Genomic DNA, 21535 nt, shown 5'->3' with positions numbered 1-21535 from the left:
ACTCAGCGGCATCATTATCAGACAGAAACGTCCTTGCAATCGCCAGGGCTATCTCTTCTCAACATTTTCGGTAAGAAAAATGAAAATGTTTAACGAAAAAAATAAAATACTCACGTTTTTCCCAAGCGAACGTGATTCAATTTGTTTTGTTGGTTAGAAAACTAAAATACCAAAAGAAGAGGAAAGCAAGCTCAAACCAAACCAAAAGCAGCGTAAGCATAGCGAAAGAAACGAATAAAATGGAAAAAAGAAAACAAAATAATATATATGCCAAAGAATCATGGTCAGGCGGACACTGGTGAACTATATATACAAAATGGAGGCGGGGCCAATAGACGACTCTCCGTCTCTCCCCCACTTCTTCGCTTTTTCCCCACAGGCAAGAGTCTTAAAGCCAAGATCGTGGGCGGAACTAAAGTATGAATGAAAATGACTGCAGTAGAGAGTTCTATTTTGTGTATGTGTGTGCGTGTGTGTGTTCCCAAAAGTGGGCAATGGAAATAGTAAACATTTGATGAAAGGTTGGCCTAAAAAGTTTGGCAGCAATTAATACAAAAATTCGTATTAAATGAACGAGTCTGGTTGCTCATTTTGCTATAATGTCTAGGTGATTGTGTTAGGACTATAGACAATCGCTTGAAATTTACATAAACTATAAAATTATCCTATTTCTTTTGTGAATATAAAGATTATCTTCAACTCTTTATTATTATAATAATTGATTAAAGAAAAAGTAGTAACTTAATAATTTATAGAAATTTATGATTTACTTTATGCTAATATCAGTTCTTTTAAACGAGGAATCTCTATGCAAACCCTCGCTGTTAGCCCCACATGAGGTTAACTGTGTTGCTGCTTTTTGTGTTGTCCAGACTTGGTTTTTGGTACTGGACAGACTGAACCACATGTCGAAGGTCGTTTTAAATTAGTTTTGCCATTTTTGTTATTTTCTTTTTCTTTTTTGTTTGCTCATTCTATTTTTCCCCATTTCTTTTCATTTCTCGTACTATTTTTTGTGCTTGTATGTTTTGGTAGTTCAAGTATAGCGGCTATGGGATTTGCCTGCTGCTCACACAAACATTTGGCACATTCCTTTTTGCCCCGTTATGACAATTATGTTTAGACATTTGCGTCACGTAAGTAAGAAAAACTGTTTTGGCCAAAGAAGAAGAAACAAAAAATGTCAAACTCATGCAGCGCCCGACTGGGCCTAAGGCAACACTTAAGATTAAGCTATTGGTAGTGGCGGTCCTAGGGTGGTTTTTCTGCTGCTGCTGCTGAGTCATGCCAGTTTCAGTTTCAATTCGCGTTCATTTTGTTCAGGCCTGATCCTTGGGTTGTCATGTCATTCTCGAGGAAAATCAACAACTTTATTCTGGTCGAAATAGCTATTACTCCAGATATCAGACTAGATGGAGGATGGAGAAGTTGCCTGTGAGCTTACCTCCTCCGATTGTTGACAACTTGTGCATGTCACAAAAAGTAATAATAAAATAACAACATGGGGCCCGACAGGTGCCACGTACTCTGTCCATATCACATACACTAAGCCGATGCGTGGCATTGTGACCAGAGATTGAATTGAAAAACGAAAATCGTATTTAGTGAAGTGGATACGTTTGATTGCTTTATATTTATACAGATATCAAAATTGAAATTGTTTGGCAAACAAAACACTAATTTAAATTTATTTAACAACTTAATTTTTAAAATACTAGCAAAACAAAGAGACAATTTAAATAGCATTAATTTGTTTAAAAATTCATTCGTAAAATAGTTGACAATCTGATGAATAAATGATAAATATAGATTATAGAATAACCAAGAAAATGTAGCTAATGATATGATTTAGAAAAACCTAATATAATGAAGTCATTTTAAGGGAATTGAGTAGGAAAAATGAATAAATTTAAAGAGACTTTCGCTTTTCCCTATTCCTTGTCATATTCTCTTGATTTCATTTTCTGTTCTGAAGGAGAGAGAGATAGAGAGTGAGAAGGAAGACTTTCGATTATCAGCTCAAGGTTATTGGCAAAAAAGTGAATTCCAAATAAATCTTTCAAAAGTTTCTTAGTTTTTGTTTTTGTCAGTTTTATTCTCTACACCTTCTCTTCTCTACACACTGTGCGATGTCAAAATCAGCTGTGGACAATATCTGCGACATTTCTTTTATTGGAATTGTCGTAAAAGTCGATAACAGAGAGGCACAACCAAAAACTGCCAGCAGCAGCAGGGTAGAGGAGGAGTATGAGACTCCCACCAGCCAGCAGGCAGCAAGCAAGAGCAAGAATACAGTCAGGTATAGGTCACAAGCAATTTAATGTCAATTTTGGTATTAAACGTGCTGGCCAGCAATTCACCTTCACCTCCTACTCTCTGCCTGTCCCCATGTCTTTGTCTGTCTCTATGTCTGTCTGTCGGTATACTTCTGTCTCTATCTGTATGTCACCCACATGGCACTGAGTTTGTAGTTTGGGCAAAAGAAGTACCCTCTGGCTCACGCATCCGTCGAAGAACTAGTTGGATGACCGAATGACTGGCTGTCTGGCTCTGGGTTTGCCTCTGTCAATATTGACTATGTGCAGTTTTAGACTTTGGCCGAATGAAGCTATTCCAAATTAATGTTGACCCACCACGGGCATTTAATTAAGGATAATTAATTATATTCAAGAACCTACACACTAAACACTTGTGTAGTTTGTTTTTGTATTCAATTAAATTTCAGACATAATACATATTTACCACATTTTGCATTTAATAGAATTGTGACCCTGAAATGTAGGCAACACTTTTTCTACGCCCAACTCAAGTGGCTGCAAATGGCAGTTGAATTGTTGTTATGTTGTGATTGTTGCAAAAGCATGTCGCACTCGCACACAAACACACACACACAGAACCGCAATGAACTTTTTCCGTTTCGTCTTTAGCTTACAAGAAACTGCTGGCAAAATGTAAGGACACAAAAAGAGTCCAAGGTAGAGGGAGGGTATAAAAATATACCATAGTTGCGCCCGCTGCGCTTTCGCCCTATGAACATCTGCTGATGGCGTTTCAAGTTGAAAATTTGCAAACAAGCCAAACGACGCACAGAAATGTATACAAATACTTATACATATATGTATATGTACATTTATATACATATATTATATGTGCGTGTGCGCGTTTATGTGATGTCGTGTATACACATTCAACTTCCAAGTTAAGTTGAGGTCAGCATTAAGAAGCGGACAGAGAAAAATGAGAAAAATTTGTTTAAAAATCTTGATTGACATGCTGTTACTATGCATACTCTTTTGTTTATAACCATCTGCTGAGATAAATGCAAAGTATTAACTAATGTCATCAATAAAAATCTGTGCAAATCTTTTCGATACCTTTAACGTCAGAGTTTTCTGTAAAGTTTGCAATCGGAATCAGAATCATATTAAGATTTTAAGATTGAACTATATTCCTTCCTCTCCTTTAAAGAGTTTCAAATGGTGGTCTCGGTTTTTGAATTTCCAAGCAGATTTTTTTATTATTATTAGTCATGTGAACTCCCTATAATTTGTTTCATAAGTCTTTCCATATTCTTGAAGCTTTTGAAGTATCATTTGAGGCATTTGAGTCATTATACCTCTCTGATGAGAGAGAAAAGAACTTGAAAAAACTTTGTTAACACACACACAAACACACAGAGCATATAAAAAATTGGAATTTAAGCCACACACGCACAAACAGAGAGGGAAAAAACCAAGCGACAGGCGACAGTTTGCACATCAAGGACACACACACACATAAAACCATTTACAGAAAGAAAGAGAGACATATATGCACAAAGTTTGTTTGTTAAGTCAGATGCCGCCATTTTGTAACCATTTTTCCAGGCCACAAAGAAAAGCGGCTTTTGTCTTGTTTTTCACTTTCTTTGTTGCCGTTGATTCTGATGAATTTCCCACACGCTTTTCTCATAACTTCTAACTGTGTCTCTGTCTGCAAAGTTTTCTTTTCCCATCTTTTCTCTTTCCTTTTTCAGCATTTTTTGTTGTTGTTGCTTGGTGTGAAAGTGAAATTCTGTGATTAAGAGAAATCACACGGCAATTAGGCAAATTGCCAGGAATGCATTTTAAAACGAACCTCACCATCCACATACACACACACACCCATCTACCGAATTCTCCACCCGCATACTTATCGGCTTTATGGAGGTGAAGGCTTTCAGGCGTAATTACATTAACAATTCCAAAAACATTCCAATGCTCTGGCCATGCCGAAATCGGACTTCAAGTCGTGTAATGTCACTCACTGCTGGGCATACGATGTCCATGATGTTGTATCCATTATTCAGAACGTGGTGCAAACATCAGGACAAGAACAACAGCAGCAACAAAAACAACAGTAACGCGACAACAAGGTGAATGCTGCATGTAAGACACAGAGCCAGTGGCCATTGTGGGTTAACTTTCCACCTACGCCAGATTTGGCATATGAACTTGTCTAACCTTGCTGACCCCTCTCCACGCCATGCCGTTCCACACCAAGTCCCACACTATTTCCCGCCATTCAATTGGCCCCAGGACATTGCGACGAAAAGCTAGCTATGCAAACATGGTCTATGTATACAAGACGAGTGTGTTCAGCCAGTCAGCCAGTTAGTTAGCCAACCTGGTCAACAGCAAGAGCAACTGCAGCTGTCGATGGTTAAAGTGCTTAAGCTTCTCCCTGTAAGTGGTAATCAAAATAGGCTTAATTAGCGGTTGTAAACAGTTATAGTCCAATGAATACGGACAACACACACTGTGTATACAGAGTGCGCACCGATCTCAGGGATTACCAAAACAAGATTAATTCTCATTTAAATGTCAAGAGAATAAAGCAAGTTTGGGTTTACATTGTGTACGAAAAGCAATGGTCAGAAATGTACTTCCTAAATAAGTTTGTTTATTCGTTAAATTCTGTTTATAAAGGATCATTGAGACTTCGCATTTTCTTGGCCAGATAAACAAATAATATCTTCATATTTATTTAAAGTTAAAAAACATTTTGGATAATTAACAACAGACTAAACCATTACATTTACATTTTGCGCATCTTTAATAGATTTTTTTAACGACAATTTGTAAGAAGAGCGAAGACATTTATTTTGTTTTGTATATAAAGTTTTCTTATGTGACCTACTTAGATTTTAACCCCTGTCACGAAGTACACTATTATATACCATGATCCTTTTCTAAAGGAAGACGTGGTTTTTTTTGTACTATCCAAACTGATGCAGTTATCGTTGATTGCACATCGCTAACAAAGTACAGTACCGCATTCAGTCCGTTAGCAATGGCAGCCATGTTTCTTGCATCATAAGTCACATGGAGAGAGAGAGCGAACAAGAGTTGTCGCCTGAATGCACTGACTACCACAACTACCAACTGCCAGTATGTGGCTCCTACATTTGTTACAATTTCTTTTGCCAGCTGCTGCGCCTCATTGGCTTTTGGCTGGTTGTGGGTTTCTGTTTGTTAGTCGCCTGCGGCTGTGAGAACGACAAAATGTATGCTATGTTCCGGCTGAATTGCAGATTCCCACAAACATACTTCACCTACACCCTCCTTCTTCACTCTCTCTCTCTCTCTTTCTCTCTCTCTATCTCTTTGGCTTGCTCATACTTTGCATGTCTCGATAGTGGTTGGTTTTGCTTAGTTTTTGCCTCAATGTGTAACCAGATTTTGCCGTTTCTGCCATGCATATGAGTAATGAAATTGGCAAACACCTGAAACTGCTGAAGCTTATCAAAAGACTCCCAGTCTATGTAGAGTTTTGTCTGCGCTTTAATCAAATTTCTCTTCCTCCTTTTCCTCTGTTGACAGTTGGCCACCTATCTTTTCTTTTTCTGTTAACCATAAACTAAGAATTAATGGTTTCTGGCCACTACATAAATTATATAACAATAAAAGCCGACACTAAAGCGCATAAAACTTTTATTTATATTCCCACCCAAAAAAAAAAAAAATCCGCTGCGTTTGACTTTCTTCTTTTTTGCGGTCGCCTGGTGGTTCGGTATCATTTTCCCCACCGATAATTTAGCCCCATAAATAAACGGAAAAACGGGACGAAGCGGTTGGGCGACCAAAAAAGGAAGAGACAAAAACTTTTGCCAAAGTCACACAGTGAAATTAAAATCTGCTGATCTGCTTAGATAGTCCCTAAATTGCTTTTTGCCATATGAACCTGCCTCATGTGCAATCTGTTCATTTTGTGTGCCTGAAACTTTGCCTCATTGATGGGTTTTGTCTTCAATCCGGACGTTGTTGTCGTACTCTCATTACCTATTGATGTCCTGTCATGTGAAATAATTGCCATAGCTGCCCATTCACGTTTAATAATTCATGTTATATGTGTGCGCGTGTTTGAAAGTGTGTGATAGTGTTGGTATGTCAGTCTGCCTATGAGGGTGGGGCTTATCAAAGTAGCCTTCATGTTGCCAGCTAGGCAATTAAGTTGCGGGAATCTTCTATGATTCAAAATTGACAGATTAGCTTTTTAACTGCTATTCAACAATATAAAATGGCCATTTAAATGATATAACAAACAAAACTAATAAACTAACTAACTTATTGGCCTTTTTTCAATCTATAATCATTTTTCCGCTTAGGCAAGCATAGAAATGCATATCAATTTTTGGTGAATTTGTCTTTAAGTGAATATGTATTGTAAATTAATAGTAAAATTGGACTCCAAAAGTAAATAAAAAAGGACATTGGGAAGTAAATTGTTGATAGCGTGATAGATGTGATTATATAGAGAACTATTTGGATTGTTTAGCCATTAGTCAGATGAACTTTTGCGCTGGACTTTACCAGTTCAATAGTTCTTTAGAGTATGTTATTTTTAGTAGTAATATTTTTTTATTACTCCATAGTTTGGTGATGATTTTTAAACTCTATTTTCCAGATAACTATTTGATTGCTTGCTCTTTTATTTTAAATAACATGTTTGATAATTGAAGGATACTTACTTTTGGTCTTCAGTGATTAAATGATTGGTTAGATGGATGATCACTTTGACATTTTGTTTAAATGGATATGAAAATGCTTCAACCATTTGGAATTAATTAACATTATGACATTTACACAGTTTTTATTACACATTTTAAAATTCACTTTATTTTCCAATGAACTGTTTTTAATTTACAATAAGTTTTTCTTTTTGTTTATTAATTACTATTTTTAAATTTCCCTTTTTTTTGCTTGCTGTTTTTTTTCTCCTTTTTTTTACGCATTTCATTGCAATTGAAACTGCTAAACTATTTCAATGGGGTTTTCTTTTATTTCACAATTACCAATCAATTAATATTAGCTAATAAATATGCCAAGCAATTGAAATTGTTAGTGACTTGTTGTAGCTTTTGCTGTTGTTGAGGAACCAAATTCTTATAGTGTGCCTGTTATCTATTTTTTTTTCTATTTTTGCTGCTTTTTTTTGTTTGTTTTATTTTTTTTTGTTGCAATTTGTTAATAATAAATTAAAACTACATATATAGATTTATGCGTGTGTGTATATGTATATAGGTAGTATTTTGCACATATATACATACTAAATAAATGAGAAACATAATTAATTAATATGCGATGCTTGATGATTCGTCTTTTTGTTTTTGTTTTTTTTTTCTTTTTTTTTTTTGTTAATGTTGGTATTCTTAATGCTTTTAAACTGATCACAGCAAATTTGTTGTTAATTTTTAACATTTTTTGTTTGTTTTTAGTGTAACGAAAATGAAGGGAGAGCAGGGAAAGGAAATTTTTAGGAGAAATTCCATTTTGGGTGTACATTTTTGTCTTCTTCTAAATTGTATTTACATAATGAAACGAAAGTAGAATTTTTTTTATTAAATCTTTGACTAACAACTTTTGTTTTTTAGTTTTTCTTTTTCTTTTATGTAATTCATTTAAATTTTTTATTCTTGTTCAATTTTTTTTCTTTTCATTTTCTAAAAATTTAACAAAAAATTTTCCAAGGTTCTTTTTACAAATTGATTTTCAAGGATTTCCAAAAAAAATAGACGAAAGGTCTGGCTGGCTTGCCCTCACTTTCAATATGCGTCTCCTATTCCTCCTTCAATGGGTGTGAAGATGCGTGTGTGTTTGTGTGTGAGTGTGTGTGTAGGCTTAGGTGTACCGATGCCGTTAGTTGGTGCCAAAACATTGCGCCTAAAAGAAAGTATTAGTTGCTGCATGAATGTGTATTTGTGTTGGTGTGTGTGTGTGTATGGTATGTGTGTTCTTCTGGTGTATGTGTTCGTAATATTTTAAATTTAAATTAAATTTTAAACTAGGCAACAAATTAAATTTGTTGAGTATTTGCTGTCATGGTGTTTTGTGTTTATTTTCCTCTCTCGTTGTTTTCCCCTTTTGTTGTTGTTCTTTGTTGTGGGTTTTTTCTTGTCTTTTTCCATTTGCTTTTCCTGCTCTTCTTTTTGGCATTCTGCTTGACTACTTGCTAGACAAAAGTTTTTCTAGTTTTTCTTGAGTTGAGTTTTGGACGCCTTGAACTTAAAGGACTTGGTAATAGGAGTTGTTGCTTTTGTTGGAATACCCAGCCAGTTTTGGATATGTCTTTTGCACACATATTTACATACATATATGTATATGTGTAAGTGTATTTTTTTGGTGGATATTGTTTTCATGCTCTGCTTCTGTCTCATGTATTCAGACACATTCTATTCCCAGATCATGTAGAGGTTTAGAGGACTATTTAAATAAAAAGAATAATATCAAGAGATAAAGCAATTTAGTAAGTAGTTGGAAAAGTTTTTAAATTTTTTACACTAACAGTTAAATTATATAATAAAAAATTAACAAGGGTATAATTATATTGTAATAAAATTTATACACAATAAAATAAATAAGAAATAAAATACAAAACTAAAAAAATTGCATGGTTAGCTAATACTTGTTTTTTTTTTTAGGCGTTGGCAAAATATCTCGCTCTAGATTTTTATTTTTATTTAGCATAATTATTATGCATAAATACAATATTTAGAATTATCATAATTTTATGATATTAATTAACCGCTCTAATTAAAATTGGCAATGGAATTTGTAGGTATAGAATTCTCTCATTTATGTTTAATGTATCGACACATATTCATTTTGCCTTTAGTTTTGTTTTTTTCTTTTCATTTTTAGTTAATTGGCCAATTGATATGGACATTTCGATGGCAATTAGCGCAAACTGATTGGCCCAAAGGGACTTATATATACGTATTCGTATTGGTATTGGTTTAGTTAGGTAGATTTTCCATTTTTCACATGCTTGTCGAAGAGGATTTTTGCCAGATTTGCGCTGGAAAGCACTAAATATTGGTCTGGCCTCAGCAATTATAGGTTTAAAAATGAAATCACGAACCAATAAAATTATAATTAAATTATGCAAACGAGATAACAAATATGTATGATACACAATGCAATATACATATATGTATTTGTGGTAACTTTATACATACATATATTGACATGTGTATTTATAGACAATTTGGCCACAACTTACCTATTAATTGCTAATGAATGGCTATGGATGATTTGCATTTTGGTTTATGTTTTTACTTAGTTGTTGCTCGCAGCGTAATTTTTAAAGTGTTAAATAAACATGGAAGTTTGATGAATTAAATTACATGATAATTTTTAACTATATTTGTAGATTCATTCTACATATGAGCTAGGGAATTCAATAACGTCGTAACGATTGGCCCAATCAAATTTTTAGACTTATTTATTTATAAACATGTGATCATATTACTCGTAAAAGTTTTCCACAGTAATTCAGCTAATTTTCTTAAATTTGGTTTAATTAGACTACTTAATTGAGTGATATCTCTGATAGGGTCAAACAGAGAACATTTCTTATGAATCTCGTGCCTTCCAAGCACCCAATTATCTAACCGAAATGTGAACCGTTTACCATGCTTCTTGCCTACCGTAACGTTTGCATTCCCTGCTAAAAACTTTTACCATAATGCCTACAATTAACTTATTGGCCATAACTTTAAGTACGTCATTAATTTCTTCACTCTCTGCTGTTTGTCTGACTTAAACTAACTACAAGTAAAATACATAACTTAGCCATCCTATATACAACATTTATCCGAACCTTATCCATTAAATTTAAGCTAAACCTTTCAACGCACTCATTTAACATCATAAAAGTGCGTTCAAAATCTCACATAACTAAAGTCATTGGGATTTTGGGGCGGTGGCAGTGCCACAGACCCGCTTACCTCTTCATCCATTGACGCCGTGGCATACATGTGATTAGTCACATTTTTCTGCAGAATTAAGTGATCATCTGTGGTTCTATGATACACAGGATTCTCGAAATTCATCGAGTTACCAGCTCTGGCACAACGTCTATACACAACGTATAGAACCTGAAAGTAATCGAGATAAGATGATGTTAAAACATTGCATTAGAGTTTAAAAGAAATTTCGTAATACTTACAGTCAATATGGATGTTGTGACCACCAGTCCGGCTATAACAATTAAGGTTATCTTGCCCGAATCCTCTTCCGAGTTCTGGGCAGTGACAGACACGTTGTTGCTGTTGCTGCTGTTGGTGTTGTTGCCATTATGACCGGGATGGGTTGCATTTCCTTCAGACTTGTTACTATCCACTGCATAAAACGAAATGAAACGTAAAATGAGATAGTTGAAATGCATTTACGGTACTTATGTTTAAACTCCACAACCAAAAGCGAATCTACTATGACTAGAAGAACAACAGAAGTACAATGTAAACAGAAATAGAGACAATAAAAGCAATAAAAGGCACAGAAACCAAGGTTGCTTAAAAACATTTTCCAAGACGTTTGCAGTCCCAAATCGAATTGATTCCATTTGGAATATTAAATAGTAAATGTTAAATTTAATCTTTAAGCAAATCGAATGTAAAGCCCACAGATTATTTTCAACAGAGTTCGATTAGATGGCAACTCAAGTTTTCCCTTATTTAAATTAAGGATTTTATATTAAACCTTTTCCCATTGCATAAGGTACAATTGTTCGCATTCCACGGAAGCAAAGTCAACATAAATTAATGAATATTTCAAAGTGTCCGCTCGGTTCGTTCAGTCATAAATATTTTTTGCTCAACCCGCTGGTTGTGCCATCGTTCTGTAGGTTTCTTGTGCTGTTTTTTTTTTGTTTTTGTGGGTTTTTGGTCAGTTTTTGGGCTGGTGTGGCAGCGAAATATAATTACAATATTTCTTTATGTTACAGTTAAACCTCCCAAAAAAAAATGAAAGAAAGAAAAGTCGACGACATCCCGTCGCGAATGTTTCCGTTTTTATTTTACTTGTTTTTCCTCTTTCCTCGCTTTTATTTTTTCGTGTCTCTGCATTTTGTATTTGCCTTTTGTGAGCTGTCCGTTATCCTTGTTGGTGGGTTTCGTTGTCCTTGTTGTTTCTGTGTGTATGTGATTGTGTGTCTGTATAGCTGGCAGGAAGTTGTAGGATTTTTCCGCTGTCAACATAATTCGTTTTCATATTTTCCGTTTAGAATTTGTTCAAAAAGTTAAGCGCACGGCGGCGCGTTCGTCTGGCAAAGGATGTGCCGCATTTAACGGTATAACACGTCACGCCCCTCTTTCCAAACCCATCATGCTCCCCCCTTCCTTGTGCCCAGTTTGTGATTATTGTTGTTGTTTTTTTATTTTGGTATTAATTTTTGTTGTAATTTCCATCAAGTGCTTCCCGCCCCCGCGATGATAAACATGTGGCGCATGTGGCAAAGGAATTATCATTAAAAGTTCGCCAAAAGGCAACAGCTGCAGGGCATCGATTGTATATAGAGCAAGGGGCAAACGGTTTCTCTAAGAAATATACTGACGGCACCAAAAGCGGACGGTGGGAAGAGCTGGAGAATTTATTTGCAGCATTAACAGACAGTCAAATGGCTTAGAAAGCAGTTGAAAAGTTATCCCGTCACACACAATGTGCCAGCTACATTAATTGCACACGTTTTTGAACTAAAAGAAAGTAAAAAATAAAGTAAATGGAAAAATGGAAAAAGAAAACCCCAATAAGCGTCTTGTAAAGATTAAAAAAATGGTGTGGAGGCGGACTAGAGGAAGGAAAAAAATGGGGCCGGATAAGTTATATCTTCTTTATTTTACAACATAATTTCTTCTAGGCAACGGCAGATGAAAAGAAAAAATTGCCCAAGTTTTAAGTGGGATGTAAATATATGAAAAGCTTTTCCTAAATTCTATTTCTTCTTAATTTTGTTACAGCACACGAAAACGGAAGTGTTAAATGGAACATAAACTCTAAGGAAATCGATATTAAAACTAAAATTTCAATATGTAGCGAATTATGTCAATCTTTACTTGTAAATATTTGTATATAAAATGGTAAGTCAGTCGTTATTAAAACATATCAATTTAGAATTTCAACTAAACGGTCGTTATTAAAATTTTATAATTTATGTAAAATAGTAATTGAAATTAAAGTAACTAAGACCATTAGCCACATGGAACTTAAAACTTCAAGAAACTTTTGATTTTTGCCGATTTTAGGTTGTAAAATTTTTAAAATGATTTTCGGAACATCATTTTATCTACCTTCATGCTGCCGTATTGGCAAATTTTATGTATGCCTATAAATGTCATACATTATTACCAGATCCCCTCTCCTAACGACCACCTTGTGTCTCTCAATTTTTAGTCCTCTTTGGCCGTTTCTAATTTATAGCAAATGCAATTTCCCTGTCTCAAAGTAAGGACTTTTGCCTACGTAGCTCCCATTTTTATAATCCTCCACATGTGTTTTATATCTACATACATATGTGTTGTTGTTGCCTTTTTTTTTTTCTTAAAACTCCATTTCGTTCTTCTACCGTTCTTCGTTCTTAACGGAAATGGCCATAAAAATTGCGACAAAATGGCAGCCGTGTGAAATAAAAACGCATAAAATATATGCCATCACCTGGTTGTTGCTTTGCGTGTTTTTTTTAGTGTCTTTGCTCTCTTTTTTGTTATTGTTATTTGTGTGTTTGTATGTGTGTATGTTTGAATGAGTGTGTGTGTGTTGGATGTGTGAGTGGAGATTAGATAAACAAAGTTCAAAACTTTTTGCGGCCAACGAAATCGTCTGGCATGCAAATAAACAAAATGGCGGCTGGGATATCTGCTCTCTTTCTAGGGCAATATGCAGTAAAGTTGGCATAACAAACGCTGACCAACTGCAGGCTAAAATGAAAGTCATAAAATTTCCAAGCAGCAGCTGTTGTCCCTAGAGTACCCTGTATCCCACGGGCTTGATGGCTAGACTTCGAGTCAGTTGGTTTTATTTATAACCTGATAAGTTAAGCATCAAATAAGTGCTGTCTGTCTGACCCCCATAACCTTATCAATCTGTATTAATCTAATTGTAAGTAAAGATTTTGTTTGTCTTCTAATGGCTTTGTTTGTCTGTATCATGTTTTTATCTCATCCCATACCCATTATATCATATTTTTGAAATCAATTTGGATAAAAACTCGTGAGGGCTTCGAAAAAGTTTATCATCAGAGGTATCTAAAAGTCGGTCCACCTCCAGAAACTCAATGGTTTGCAATGTGTTTGTGTGTGGGTAAGTGTATGGTTGGAGGCTATTAAAATCGTAGTCGTTACTTCTTCGACGGCTGAAAGTTTATGGACAGATCGCTTGGGTCTGTCTCTGATTTGCTCTTCCTCTCGTATTTTTTTAGTTTTTCCATTTTTGTGAGATAACTTTTCCTAGCGCTTAATTAAGCAATTTCAAGTGTCTTAGCCAGCCGTTGGCATGGTAAGAAGGCCATAGAAAATATAGAAGAAACCGCTAATTGAAATTGCAGTTATGGCGGCGTCATCATCATCATCATCATCATCATCAGCCCCAGCGCCATTGGCATCGTCATCCATGGTTCTTGGTCATCACTAATTGAAATAGTCCCTTAACTAGTTTATAGTTATTTACTTGGTGTAACTTTTTTTTTCTTTTCTCTGCTTTTTCTTTCAATTTTGTATCTCATTTTCCTCAGGTCGAGCTGCTTAAATACCCTTCACCGTCCCCCCCCAATTTCTCTTGCTTATTTTAAATTGATGTAATTAGGCACACAATTGTCTATGTGTGTGTGTGTTTATGTGTTGTTCGGAGTTGGGGACTCTCATTTCTAAGCTACTTGAGTTGTCATGGTGGCCATGACAACATTGTAAGCTATTTTCTTGAAGGCAAATTTTGATAACTTAAAGTGGATAAAGAAAAAAATTAAACGAGACAAAATCGAGACGAACAAATGAGTATTCAACGAAATACAGGGAATTCTTTTTAAAAGGAAATGTGAGAAAAAGATTCATTTTATTAAGGAATGTTCATTGAGTCACCCTGTATTAGTAATATTAATGCTCTTTACAAATGGCTGAAGGTTTGCTTTATTATTGCCGGTGCGTGGGCCGTACATTTGGTTTGAGTTGCTCTTTATATTGCCTTCTTGCTCTCTTAGCAGACATTTTGCCATTGATGAGGCAGCTTCAATTTCAATTGATCAAAGTGCGCGTTTATTAAAAATAATGATACACCATTTTTGAAGGCCGCCAATATTTGGGGGCAACAACATGTATTATAAATTTAAACCAAAATGGCACAAGGACGAAAGTGTTGACAAGGCTAATTTGACTCTGTCTCGGTGTCAAAATGATGAATTTCAATTTGGTTAAACTATTTGGGGCCGGCTAGATTCCGGCTTACCATTAAATATCATGCCAACAGTATCTTCATATGACGCTTGTCGCTGCCATTTCGCACTGCCTGTTCCTGCCTGCCTGCCTGCCTGGCTGATGCGGTTGTCAGCCGTTCATCATTCCTATCCGCATCCGAGAATCAGCCATGCTGCTGACAACATATCAAACATTGAGGGAAGGAGATGAGGAAGAGCTATAGCAAATTGCATGCGCAAAATTTCACTCCAAACATAAGCAGGGCATGGGTCGAGGGGGGAATGATGGAGGTGGTGGGGTTTTGGTTTTTGGAGGTGGAGAGTTCGAGAATTGTTGTTGCCATTAAACATGTCAGAAATACGGTTGCCATTGCTGCTTCCTTTTGGTGGTTTTTGTTCGCTACTACTACCCGATATTTATGTTTCACGTACATATAACCCGGCGACAATTTTGGCTGTGTATATCTCTTTCATTCTCGCGTTGTGTCTGTGTGTGTGTGTGTGCATTTTGAGTGATTACGTTCGATATCATTGATGTTGATTTATGATGATGATGATGGGGGCACGTCCATATGCATGTATGTGTGTGTCTTTCTGTGTTTGTGCACATGTGTGAATGTGAAAGTGGCGTGAAAAATAGCATAGAAAATTAAAAGAGAGTAACGCATTTGAGGTGAAAATGACATTTACATATCCGGTTCCATATTGTCATTGTGGGACCTTTTGAAATATCAAATATCGACCATAAATGACAAGCAAACTAATGCTGATGAATAGACAAATAGAAAAGGGTGGACTATACAATTATATTATTATCTAGGCTTCTCATTTGTATTCTCTTGCAGTTTCAAGTAATCTATATTATTTTGGCTTTAAAATCGACATATGTATGAGCTAATGGTACGTTTACCATTCGAAAAAGTATTAACCAAAAAAACTTTACCATTATTAGTTGTAGATAAATATTTACATATTTAAAAGTTGTTTGATGAAATCATTGCCTTCTCGGCGTATTATGAAACAGCAAGAGCATACTTAATTCGTTTATGCCGAATTATTTAACTGATATTAAAGCACTTTATACATATATGTACATATATAATATCCCATCACCAAATCTAGAGAATCAAATATTCCATACCAGGCCATTCACTTGGCTTAATGTGAGTTGGCAATTTAAGTGAGGTTTCTGTTGTTGCTGTTTTTGTCGCTGTTGTTGATGATAAGGATTTTTTAACACCGCTGACCCTTTTTGTTGAATTAACCATATTTTGTTTACGAGCTATGGATACTTGATTTTTAGTGGAAACGAAAAAGTGAAAATGCAAATAATCAAATTAATGAAACGAAAAGCAAACCAAAGAGTTCAATGAAATGAAAAATTCCGAGAAGACGAGCATGCATATACCGTTGTTAATAGCCTTAAACGGAGCCAACCGCAACCGCAACAAGGATGCGTGCGTAACCGCAAAATGCAGTCACTTGCCATCATCGGATTGCACTCGTACCTGTAGTCAAAAAATTGGACATGGTCCCAAAAGCTACTTACGATCTTCAATGCACATCAGGCCATCGGCCATCAGTTTGAGTCCTGTCGGACAGGCACAGGAAATACGTGGACTTCTCTCATTGATACGCGGGGCTGGCAGACAGAGGTGAGAACAATGGCCATTCACGGACTGGCAGTGATTAATGCCATCGGGCTGGCGATACGGATGATAGACATGTATCACCATGGGATGTTGAAGCTGCAAAACGAAACGATGAAGATTAAACACCAAATCAAATTAAGTTTTCGTTGAACTTACCATGTGGACGGCTGTAATGGGCTCTACACCTTCTCCCGTAAATTTGTTGGCCTTGAACACAGTTTGCTTATCCCAATCCGTCCAGTAGATGTAATCCTCGAATGTGGTTATTGAAAAGGGATGTCTTAGATATTCCATGGAATACAAAATCTGACGGCGCTGGGATCCGTCGTAGTTGGCACTCGAAATGATGTTCAGTTTGCCATCGACCCAGTAGATGCGTTTGCGTACCAGATCCAAAGTAATGCCATTGGGCCACTTCACATCGTAGTTGATGATGGTAGTCCGATGGCTGCCATCCATGCCAGCGCGTTCGATGCGAGGAGATGCACCCCAATCGGACCAATACATCCAACCCTCAATTGGATCGAGTGCTATCGATCTGGGTATATCGAGGGAGTCTTCAATCAACACTTTACCCATATTACCATCGAAATTCGTCAGCTCGATGGTGCACTTGTGTGTATCCGTGTAATAGACATGATTGTAGATCCAATCCACCGCCAAGCCATCTGAAGTCACTGAAGATTGTTTCAAGACCACAGTCTTTTCCTGCCCCTCATCGATGGGTGCCTTGTAGATGCTCTGGGTCGTCACATCGCTCCAAAAGATCATGCCAGTGCGGAAGACGAAGTCCAGGGCAGTGGCCGACTTGGTGCTATTCACAATCGAAGTCATTTCCATGTGATCCAAAGCGATTTTACGTATATCATGACGACGCGCCAGCAACAACGAGGCATGACCCTCGCTGGCCTTGCAACGGGTGTGATTGCGTGGATCCCTCATATAGCCAGCCTCACACTCGCATTTGAAGCCTCCAATCTCATTGATGCAGATCTGGGAACACATGCCGGGATTCTCACATTCATTGATGTCCACACATGAGCGTTTGTCCGATGATAGTTTGTAGCCCTCATGACATTCACAACGATGTCCCACAGCCAAGTCAACACATTTGTGCATGCAATTGCCATTTTTGGTCGAGCACTCATTTACGCCACATTTGCCAGCCGGCTCGTCTTCCCCATCAGGGCAATCCTTACGCTTATCGCACACCCTATTCAGGGCTATGCATTGACCGCCACCGCAATCAAATTCAGTGGTGGCATTACAACCGTTTGCCCGACTGGATACATCACACTTTCTTTCATCACTGCCATCCGAACAATCTTTGTCTCCGTTGCAGGTTAAGTGTCCTGCTATACAGCTGCGATCGCCGCATTGGAATTGATCGGGACGACAGGTGACATTATGACAGTTTTGCGGCAACTCATCATCACCGTCAGGACAATCGGAGTCGCCATCACATACCCAGCTCTTGTGCAAACAAGTAATACGGTCTCGACATTGGAACTCATGCGCTTGGCAAATTCTGAATGAGCGCAGTATGTTTGTCAGTTCTGTACAGCCCTACAAAATAAAAAATCAATACAAATATACATTAATGTAAAAATAACGAAAAACGTAGTAGAATCTTTAACTATTAAAGCGCAGCCAATTTACACTTATACTTATATGCACTCAGTTTTGCATTTTTCTCCCATAGAATGGGTGAGGCCAAATTTTATGCAAATAAGTATGCTACACTATATATATGTAGATGCTCCTCACTGGCCATATTGAAGGGTATATCATATATTGTATTACTTTGCAATACAAAGATATGAGATCCCAGTTAGGAGTTTGAAAACACAGAAAAATTTAGAATAATAAAAATATATACACTAATCCTAGTCGGTAATGAACTTTTTTCACAGAAAACTTATTCGAATATATTTCATAATTAAAGTAATCATAAATGTGGAGTATACTAAAATCGGATTTAGTCATCATTTGAAATTTTCCCCTTTAAATTTATCTTTCCCTATTTTTGGAATATTTCTTTTTCTTCTCATATGCAATTTCTGGCTGGCCCCGAAACTGACAACAAAAGCACACATAGTAAATGTTTATGGGAAGCAGTTGCTGCCGTCGTCCCCCGTTCTCATCGTCCTCGTCGTCATCGTCGTCGTAGTCGTTGTCGTTGTTGAATAATGCTCACATCCTGCATAATTTATACTTTCCTCAGCTTGGTTTATAAATACATTTGCGAGGGTTGCCATCTAACTTTGTTTTTTGGAAACTTACCAACTCATCACTTTGATCGGGACAATCATAATCTCCATCGCATACCCAACCGCGATTTATGCAGTGTCCAGAATTGCATGTGAACTGGTCAATTGCACATGCCGGTTTTGGGCCGCAATCCTTCTCATCGCTACCATCGCCACAATCATCATCATCATCGCAACGCCAACGCTTTTGTATGCAACGTCCATTGCCGCAGGTGAACTCATCCGAGCGGCAAGTGTCATCTAATTTTATATGAAAGATTTTAGATTAGTAAAAGATTATGATAGCATGTTTTGATGTGAAGTGGAGGATTTATCAGTGGTTACTATTTACATCTATGAATGAATGTATTTGGACTCAAAGTGAAAAGAGAGCCAAAAGCATAAAATACAACTCGCGAAAAAAGAGAAGTAGCAAAAGTAGAAAGGAAAGAAAAAAACCAACACCATTTTATGAAATTGCCAGCTAAACAAACACCACTACAAAAAAAAAAAAAATAAGGAAGAAATAGGTATACACATTCATATATATGTACATATATACATACATATATATATATATATTATGTTGATACATGTTACAAAAGCATAAAGTAATTCTGGTTGTAGAATGTGTGCGTAAATATTTGTGTTTTATTGCCTTTTGGGGGCTTTAGGTAGTTCATACTCTCTATAGTTAGGTAGGGAATATGTAAGGTTATTGCAAGGGACCACTGTTTACTAGGGTATACATACATATGTATGTATGTAGTATTGTGTCTACTTAGCAGGGAACCAGGATATGAGGCACATAAAAACATAAGTTCGGCACACATACACACCAACATAAGTAGGTACACATAAGCAATAAATATAAGTATAGTATATCCAACACCAAACAACACAGATTAAAAGAATTTCTAAAGAATTTCATAATTTTTAGCTTACTACACATGGCCTCATCGCTGCCATCACTGCAATCTTTATTCTGATCACACATCCAGGCAAGTGGTATACATTGACCGTCGCCCGATTTGCAAGTAAACTCTTCGGGTGAACATGTTTTTGTCTCTGAAAAGCAATGCATAATGATAATGTTATAAAATACATATAGAATATATATAATCTCTTGCAAACGAAAACCTGAAATCATTTTTATTTCTGTTTTTATCATTTCTCACAAGGGAAGTGGAACCGATAGTTGAGAGTATACATATGTATATACACACTATACTTAAATATATCTAAAATTGGTCTTTATTGTTCTTTTGTCATTTTCTTTTGAAATTGCCAACTAATTGTCTAGCTAATGACATTACTTAATTTAATCTTAAAATGATTTTCTTTTTTGGCTATTTGAAACATTTTTCAAGTTGTAGATATTCTTAAAGAAAGAACTTTTATGGCTCTGTGTTTTATTTTGAATCTGCTCCCTACAGTTCTGATTGCTGTTTTCGTTGTTGTCCTTATTTGGGGGTGTGCGAGTGCGTATAGTAAGTAATTAAGTTTATAAGCATCTGCAGCAGAGGCGAGACAAGGAAAGGCAAAGTCGTTGTCGTCGTCTCCGACTTCGTTGAATGCCTGCTAAGTAATAAACATAGTTGTCGTGCCAACACCCTCCCACACACCTCTCTAACACACATACAACCACACACACACAAACATACACACACACACACAAACATACACACACACAGGAATTGTTGGCTAAGCAGTCGGCATTTTATCTAGGCAGTAATTAAGACATTATCAGCCAACACTCCATAAAGTTAAAGCGCACACATGCGTATGCATTAAAGCAATTATCGCATACACCCGAGCATACATACATACATGTACATGTATATGTATAAACACACCCACACAAACACACACATATAAATGGCAAAAAGTTTCATTGAAGTTTTGTTCTCAGAACCAAGAAGCAGCGGACATTAAACAAAGCTGACAACACTGCCACATGGAGAGGAGGAAAAAGATTGAGAGGCAGAACATAAAAACGCTTGTGTTTAACCCTTAATGCGTATTAGTATGCCAGTTGTACTAACTCCTCTTTCTCCATCCACCGACATTCTATCCTTCCAGTGCTTACTAGCATCCCGTTTAAACCTTACTTTACCCTACTTTCATTTTATTTTTTTGTTCTATATTATATATTTGTTTGCTTCCTACCACCCGGCGCGTGAAATGAATGTCCTTTGTCAGGAGAGTTGTGCCTCTTCCTCAGTCTCCGGTTTAACAGCAGCGCACTGTTCCTTTCCGTTGGCATTTCCCGACTGTGGCCATGCTTGATTTTGCCTTGATAAGATTATGTAATTCCCCCTGCTGACTGTGTGTGTGTGTGTGCAATAAAAACAAATGGTTGTCGCTCTTGCAGCATATTTAAATATGCTTTTTTTCTGGTCTACGTAACACCAGCTTACCTCTAGTACACACTTATGCATGTATTTATACGTGTTGGTTTGTTTGCATGGGCAAATTTTTGGCATTTGTGATACCCTCTACCGGGTAGGGTATATTGGAAATCTAATTGTATGAAATAGAAGAGCTAAAATTAACTATAAACTTTTACTTCTACGACAAACTGTCATCACTTAAAACATTTTTAAGTTTCTATTAATTGATGTTTTGTGTGTTTCATCCCAAAAATTTAACACGATATGCCAATTGAAAACGGGTAATTAATGCAAGGTATCATTGAGTCGACTTTCGACTGGTGTGAGGTTTGTTGTGTGGGAATTTGGTAGAAGAACTGGTGCAAATAAATTAATTTATGATTATTTTCGTCGCTTGGCATGTAGAACACGCATGTCGTATGCGTGATATGACTTAAATTTGAATTTATTTTCCCTCATACCTCCGTCCTCGAAAAAAAAGGGGATAAGGTGGTAATAATAATTTAATGTTATATCAGAAATAATGAAGTTTGATAAAAAA

General features: G+C 36.5%; 1 protein-coding gene across 6 annotated transcripts in view; it reads right to left on the bottom strand.

The window, feature by feature from the left end:
* Positions 1 to 7107: 7107 nt before the first annotated feature.
* The window catches only part of LOC137583832 (very low-density lipoprotein receptor-like), a 36443-nt gene continuing 22015 nt past the window's right edge, over positions 7108 to 21535 (bottom strand). For 2 of the 6 annotated variants that reach the window (XR_011033447.1, XR_011033450.1), the window contains 8 exons: positions 19547 to 19669; positions 18636 to 18862; positions 16509 to 17918; positions 16250 to 16448; positions 15842 to 15991; positions 10468 to 10640; positions 9520 to 10396; positions 7108 to 8720 (listed from right to left, as the gene is read on the bottom strand). Coding sequence is in view for 1 of the 6 variants with exons in the window: in XM_068298973.1 (XP_068155074.1) it covers positions 8679 to 8720; positions 10247 to 10396; positions 10468 to 10640; positions 15842 to 15991; positions 16250 to 16448; positions 16509 to 17918; positions 18636 to 18862; positions 19547 to 19669 (2474 nt within the window). In the remaining 5 variants the exon portion in view is untranslated. The remainder of the gene's footprint in view (positions 8721 to 9519; positions 10397 to 10467; positions 10641 to 15841; positions 15992 to 16249; positions 16449 to 16508; positions 17919 to 18635; positions 18863 to 19546; positions 19670 to 21535) is intronic. The other 4 variants (XR_011033448.1, XR_011033451.1, XM_068298973.1 and 1 more) reach the window with 3 other exon arrangements.

This window comes from Drosophila tropicalis, unplaced genomic scaffold (genome assembly GCF_018151085.1).
Source record: "Drosophila tropicalis isolate 14030-0801.00 unplaced genomic scaffold, ASM1815108v1 contig_878, whole genome shotgun sequence".
NCBI classification, from domain to species: Eukaryota; Metazoa; Arthropoda; class Insecta; order Diptera; family Drosophilidae; genus Drosophila; species Drosophila tropicalis.
This window is presented reverse-complemented; position numbering and strand designations above follow the sequence as displayed.